This window comes from Colletotrichum fructicola, assembly GCF_000319635.2.
Source record: "Colletotrichum fructicola Nara gc5 chromosome Unknown KSG_Nara_v1_contig04, whole genome shotgun sequence".
Taxonomy (NCBI): domain Eukaryota; kingdom Fungi; phylum Ascomycota; class Sordariomycetes; order Glomerellales; family Glomerellaceae; genus Colletotrichum; species Colletotrichum fructicola.
Genome location: NW_027094054.1, coordinates 4,634,652 through 4,641,698, shown reverse-complemented (window position 1 = coordinate 4,641,698; position 7,047 = coordinate 4,634,652). Strand labels below are relative to the sequence as shown.

The following is a 7,047-nucleotide window of genomic DNA, read 5'->3' as shown; positions in this document are numbered from 1 at the left end:
CGAATTTTGAACCTTCGCGAGCTTCTTGGGCTCAATTGTCACTGGTGCTGGCTCCTCGTCAGATAAGACCTTCTCAGTGTCACGGACATGAACGATCATGGTTTCTACCGGCGGGAATGTATTGATTGGTGATGCAAACATCAAGACACCAAGAAGCTAGGTAAAAAGCAACGATAAATATATGTCAATGTATTGTTCTACTGTGAACCTTGGCCTTAATTATGGGTTCTGGTCGGGACATCGCCGGCGCTAGATCTCGGCTGCAGCCCGTGGTACTCAGCAGTCTTGCTGATCGGAAAGCCCATGATAAAAGCTTTCTCGATATGCGGCGTCTAGTTGACGCTGGAAGTTGGCCTCAACGAATGGTACCTCCGTTTTCTCATACTTCACGTTGGACAACGCTTGAAGGGCTTCCTTAGGAAGAGACTCCCACCCTACTAAAACCCGACTATAGACTTTATCTCCACTAGCGCCTGTGAAAGGTGCTATAGCAATATCATGAATCTGCATCTGGGGATGGGTTGGCATATCGACACCAACTTCGGAAGATCTGAACGAGATACCCTTAGCATCGCTCCATGTTAGATGGTCAGTTGTAAAGGACACTCCAACTGGCCAGGTCGAGGTTATGTCGTCTACTCTGCAGCCCCAGCGGTTAAGCCAAACAACAATGCTTGCCCAGTAATGCCTGTGACCGTTGTTGTCTCCCTTGGCCCAGCGGGCCTTAGGAAAGTAGTAGCTGTATAAGATACCGACGTGGCCTTGGCTAATACCACGTCGTACATATACTTGGCCGCCTTTGCCATCACCACAGCCGCTTCTTCCACCACCGGTCGGCTTCAAGCCAGCCCTATGATACTCAGTCATCTGCCAGCAAGTAATGGAGACAAGGCATTAGTGCTTACCCAAGACTTCCAAGGGCGTCTACTGCGGGATAAGGATCACAGCCACCAGATACATAAAGGTCGGGGTTGAAGCGTAGTTCCAATTGGCCCACGAGCCCTGGAGAAGGGTTTTGGGTAAGTGCAGCCACCTTGTCATGGTCGATCCACGAGAGAGCGCCGTCATCAGTGCTCGTACTGGTTGGCCGCGCGGATGATGCGGTAACAGATGTTCGCAGTGTTGTGCTAGTCGTAGCCAAGGTGTCGGATTTGGTGCCGTCGCTCTTACTGGTTGAGATCGGGAACGACACTGTTGCGGACGTTTGTGGAGTTGTGCTTGTCGTCATGCCGCTGACATCGGATTTAGTGTCGTCGCTTGTGCTGGTTGAGACTGGTGACGATGGCTTTACGGACGTTTGTGGCGATGCGCCTGTCGTAGTGTCGAAGGCATCGGATTTGATTTTGTCCGGCTCATTGGTACTGACAGGATCGTTGGGATCGTCGGGGTCGGTGGGATCGTCAGGGTTGGTAAGATCGCCTGGGGCAGAGGCCGATGATCCCGCGACAACAGATGCGCCTCCGGCGATAGGCGACGTGATACCGTTGAAAATGAAAAAGCCACCTATACCAGTACCGACAACGACCACGCCGGCCGCAACAGCAACAGTTTCGCCGTTGCTTACATGCACGATTGCGCGCGCGGCTGAAGATGTCGCGGAAAAAGGAATTGTCTTGGAGGGAAGAACCGTGGTCGTCGAAAAGGTCGTCAATTGGGCGATACCAGTTGTGTTGTGATGAGCCGCAAACGGTGCAAACATAGACTTTCTTGGTTCCGCTCGCTCAGAGTTGCTCACTGAGACGAGGGCAAAGAAAACAACAACTCTCAGAGCATGATGCATGACATAGAGAAACGGCTGCGATACTCAGCAGGCGAGAGAATACCTTGAGATGGGCGAGCTGACACTGATGTTGCTGGGCGTGTTGGAGCAGGTGGTCTCAAAGACTTCTGAGCTTTTCCCTAGTATGTGATGATAGTTTGCACGGCAAATCGCCTCCTCTCTTACTTACATTTGCATAAATAGGAGGTCATAAACCCAGAGATCGGAAGGCTCCGTGGCACTCAAATTGACGCAATGCCAGAGATTTACGAGACTTTTTGACCCATTTCGGTGATTAGAGCGGGCATTAATATTAGAAATGAAAATTAGACTTGGAGATGCCATCATTGAACTTTGATTTTAAAAGACAGCACCATCGAAATCCAGCTTCTCGCAAATGGCTGAGAATTGGCAACCCCACAACTATTTTTACTGTCAGCGAAGGGCATCGCGGATATCTTGCCCAAGGAGATCATCTACTTTCACGACTTTGATGTTGTCCGTAGAAACACTGCAAGAGTTCATGAAGTTTTCAACGTCGAGACTGGTGGTCGGGGTTGGAGAAATTTGCACTGTCGTCACCCGCTCAAGACCACAGCGGTCGTGCGTAACCGTGAGGGCGTGATCGGAAAGTAAGACTCTGTAGATGATCCTGTCACAAGGAGCACAACAACGAATTATTCAGTCTGAGCGGTTTATCTACAACAGGCTGACCACGCGACGCTTCATTTTCCATACGCCAAGAAAACCCCTACTAGGTGGGCTCGAAACTTCCTGAACAAAGATCGACTCATTCTTCTTCAACTAATATTACAGTAACAAAATTTCTTAGTCCAGCGTCTATTCCTTCCGGCCACGCTGCTTCGTCCAAGAGTCATAATTAACAACCTCCCAGTAGTGCTGGCTGAGTTCATATTGGCTCGCAAAACACCTGGCATAAAAATCCAGTGCATCGTTGTTAGCCATACTTGTGGGAATGAGCAATTGCTCATTAGGCTCATTGAGTTCAATCAATCCCAAGCGCAAAGAATTGTCCTCGTCTTCACCAGATTCCATTTGTGCCCTCACGTAGTTCAAAATCGTGCTTTCTGATGCGCCCCACAAATGGGTGCCAGATGCCGAAATTTTTGGAATCCAAGTCTTGGGTGTCGAGTCCAGTCTGTTTTCGTCTGCCTTAACGTAACAGTACCTATTGTCACATTAGCTAAGAGTCCCTTCCAAGCATGATTGAATGACTTGCCAACTTGAAGAACTTGCGTGCCATCCGACTGGGCTTCCAGATAGATAAACTCCACGTCCTATCTGGGTTGATCCACGTCCCTCAGCCAAATCATCGTACTCCGAATCACGGAAAATATTGGACTTGTCATTGATGATGGCAGCCTCTTTCTAAAATGGCCGTATTAGCACAAAGGGAAGAATATGAAGGGCGCTGTGACATTAGAATCCATGAACTCAAGCAAGGTGATCAACGTACCGCACTGACCACTCGAAAGCCAATCAGAACACGATCCGCGGCAACACAGCCAGCGAGAACAGAAGCAAGGATGGCGTAGTTCAGAGCGTTACAAAACATTTTGAATGGGGAAAAGAGTGTCTTGACTTCTGAGCAGGTGGTACGCATGTGGCAAAGGTCTGGACCTTAAGTAGAGAGCAAGAAGGGTGCTGTCTATATCCAAAGGATTCGCTCTGTTACTGCACAACGGACACAACCTCACGATGCACAGACTGGGAGATTACCGCGGAAGAATCCGTGATCAAAGCCATGTGTAATATTTCGCCAATCCCGAAATTTGTTAAACCATTCTAAACCTTCTTTGCGTTGTTGCGGACCAACCCGCCGGGATGGGAGCAACAGCCACCGGATGACTCCGCCCAGTACTGATGTGCGAACCCTAGTCTCAACGAATATTTCCCCGTGAGAGTCATAAGGCAGCCAAAAAGAACTGTGAAGAAGAAAATTTAGAAGGGAAGAAAGATTGAGCCTTGCCCTGGTTAGAGAAACTCGCCCCGTTGATCTGCAATATTCATGGGTTCTTGAATTTGCTGTGCCAGGTCATGGAAAGGCACGCAGCACCCGGAAATGCCGTCAATGAGCTGTTGAACTATAATCTTCTTCTTCGGTGTCGTGAATGAGAGAGTCTATTCAGCGTAGGTAGCGGATCATCGGTAATAACCGAGCCACAGCTCGACATCAGCTGTGCATCTAATAAATATCCCGTTTTCATACAGCAAAGTTGGTCATGCTCTCATGAGTGCCTCTACTACTTCTTCTCAGAACACAGCTTGCCTATCGTGCACATCCCTAGCTGCTGCCGATCTACCCCTAGGTCAGGGCCATCGAACTTAATTCCTCATCCTCATCTGAATCAACCACCAACTTCAGCATGATTCGACCCTTTCTTAGCTTTCTTTTTATCTGCGGCTCCCTGTCTTCTGTTTTGCCACGGGGTGGTGATGACTACGGGGGTCATCCAATAACTGACCACAATCATGTCACTGCGTACACACAAAGCCCTTCGCCAGGGATCGACGGACACTTAGAACTTCGATTCAACCCTTTCCTTTTCGTTTCGGGCGGTTGCGATCCATACCCAGCTGTTGCTTCAGATGGCTCTCTTGGGTAAGACACACCTAACTTGTTACATATCAAAAAGTAATCAGTGTTGAAATGCTAATTTCGAAATATAGGGCTGGGTTGAAACCAACAGGTGGCGGCCGGAGTGGCTGCGACGCTGGAGGTACTGCTCAAGTCTATGTCAGGCGTGGTCAGAGTCTGGATCGCACTGGGATCATGTATTCCTATTATATGCCCAAGGTTCGTTGGGGCAAAGATAATGACGAGGGTCATCGCCACTACTGGGCTAGTGTGGTTGTTTGGGTAAATCAATTTGGCTGTGAAGATGACGATGCAACGTCTTACTTCCCCGTCGGTGTGTCGTTTACAAGCGACCATCTCAGCTGGGACACTGCTACTACCGGCAAGATCTCATTCAGTAGCTCACAAGTGGGCGTTGACCAGGCGACACATCCGAAAATGCAAATTCACGACACCGCATTGTCCCCATTTGCTGGGGCTGATGGGGATAAGTTATTTGAGCGTACCATTGTTGGTTGGGATTCTCTCTCAAAGGAGGCTCAAGATGCCCTCTCAGACGTTCGCTACGAGAAAACGCAAGTCCCGTTTATCGATGCCAACTTTCAGACTCAGTTGAACGCCGCGTATAGAGAAAGCTTTTATGGTGGGATTGTGGACCAAAAAGGCTGTTCTGGTTCCACCGAACCTCTTCCTAAGGAGGCAGAGGAACCAGACATCATTCCCGAGAAGGAGGGCAACGAGCAGCTTCCTAAGCCCCCGCCATCTTCGTAGAGTAGACTTAGATACTACATCAAATAATTTTATCAACACGAGTTCTCAGATATCTCATATCCACAATCAAAAGTATACAGAAAACCACACTCCCTTGATCAGGTCCTTAATGCTGAAGGTGAAGATCGCCTCTTTCAATGCTATTTTCGTTAGAACTGTTTTGGATATCAACTGTCTCAAGAGACTATCATCGACATATGTTATGAGGTGTGAAGTAGCCTACTTAACCACGATTCCAACAACAAACGGTTTCAGAAACACAACAGCTAATTGAGTAACTCATTAAGATGGCGTGTGTTGTAACTTGAACACACGTGTTGGGTTTCAAGTCGAAGGACATTTATCTATCAATAGACTACATGGAGTCTTCGTTCTCTATTTGAATCGACATCAAACGCCAGTCCCGTGCTAGAGTCCCTAGAGTATTCGCGTTCATGAGGTAAGATAGCTGGAAGGGTTTATGCCTGGCTAGATTGATGCGTTTGAGAGGTCGAACAATCTGGGATCTGGGCTTGACTTTATGTCGCCCTAAAAAGAAGAGACGCACGCAAAAGAAACTTCCGATGACCGCACTAGTCAGCAGACCATGCCAAAGATGGCTGCGGTCGCAAGATCTACTCAGCCAACATTATTCCGCAAAACAATAGAGTCATTGTTACAGACTCGGTCAAGTCTCAGAGGCACAGAAATTGCGGGCAAGGTCTGGCTGAAGACCCCAGCCAAAGCAGCTTCGATCTTCATGGCCGCCTCTGTCGAAAAAGGTGCCCTTTTGTCACATATGTCGTATGCTATAGTGTGGATAAAGGCGATGTCACTTTGGTACGATTCCATCGAAGTCGTTTTCGGATCTCATTGAATCTGCTGTTACAGGTGTGGTCGCATGAACCAGCAGCATGTATTCAACATTGCATTGTCGCAATAAGCCGTATCTAGATCAAAGGAAGGAGGCCGTGTGACATACCCAGAATGTCATTTCTTATGAAATATGATAGCTGTGATAGATCGGACTTGAATGTTCTCGACGAAGATGTGAACCGCGTATAAAACGATCAGAAGCCGGCCTATCTTGGACTTAACACAACATCATAGCAATCCAATCACAATAATCTTTCCTCGAACAGCAGAAACGCACCACGAAATCAAACAACTCTCTCCAACTTTTCGAATCTACACGTCAAACAACACGATGATTGCTGAAACTCTCGCGAAATTCCTGCCATACTTGAGCTTCATGGTTGGCGCTTCCTTGTGGTCCAAATCCAGACGCAAGCCCATTGACGACGCACTCATCATCTTCATAATCGGTCCACCCGGCGCAGGCAAAGGCACACAGAGCACCTTCCTGGTCAAGCGCTTCGGCCTGCAACACCTCTCTTACGGGGACTTGATGCGCGGTCTGCGCAAGAGCGGGGACCCGGGAGTATCCGGACCGAAGACCAAGCCCAACACCGGAAACCCCAGCGTCCCCGACGATATGGGCGCCTGGTTGCTGTGGCGGGAGATTCGCAACGGAGGACTCGAAGGTAAGGAGTTCTGGCTCGTGGACGGCTTCCCGCGAAGACCGGAGCAGATTGAGGAATGGCTTCATTTACTGCCACCCGCGGTCTTGACGGTATACCTGAAGTGTCATCAGGATATCTCCAAACAGCGTGTAGCATCCCGGGGTGATGAGGCTGAGGCGGAGGCGAGACCGGAGGATCTGGATCCTGAGACTGCGATGCGCCGGATTGATGAGTTCCATAACAATGTGGATTTCGTGGTGGCCAAGCATAAAGAGAAGGGCATGAAGGTCTTTGAGGTGGACACAAATCGCAGTCCAGAGGATGTTCAGAAGGACCTGGAGAAGATTATGGAACCTCTGATCCAGTCAATTTCGTCAACTCAGCGGTCGTAATTCGAGTCATGGAAGGAAGTAAGC

General features: G+C 48.9%; 3 protein-coding genes across 3 annotated transcripts; 2 read left to right on the top strand and 1 right to left on the bottom strand.

Annotated features, from left to right (window-relative positions):
• Nucleotides 1–276: 276 nt before the first annotated feature.
• Nucleotides 277–1,699, bottom strand: CGGC5_v008100 (uncharacterized protein; the record flags this gene model as incomplete). Its single annotated transcript, XM_032023403.1, has 2 exons — nt 277–850; nt 906–1,699. The coding sequence occupies 2 exons, from the start codon at nt 1,697–1,699 to the stop codon at nt 277–279; spliced, it is 1,368 nt and encodes a 455-aa protein (XP_031892010.1).
• Nucleotides 1,700–4,796: 3,097 nt separating this feature from the next.
• On the top strand, nt 4,797–5,129 carry CGGC5_v008099 (uncharacterized protein; the record flags this gene model as incomplete). Its single annotated transcript, XM_032023392.2, has 1 exon — nt 4,797–5,129. The coding sequence occupies one exon, from the start codon at nt 4,797–4,799 to the stop codon at nt 5,127–5,129; it is 333 nt and encodes a 110-aa protein (XP_031892009.2).
• Nucleotides 5,130–6,315: 1,186 nt separating this feature from the next.
• CGGC5_v008098 (UMP-CMP kinase 1) lies at nt 6,316–7,023 on the top strand (the record flags this gene model as incomplete). The annotated part of the gene is made up of 1 exon (XM_032023381.1): nt 6,316–7,023. One exon carries the CDS (start codon nt 6,316–6,318, stop codon nt 7,021–7,023), a length of 708 nt encoding a protein of 235 aa, XP_031892008.1.
• Between the last annotated feature and the right edge of the window lie 24 nt (nt 7,024–7,047).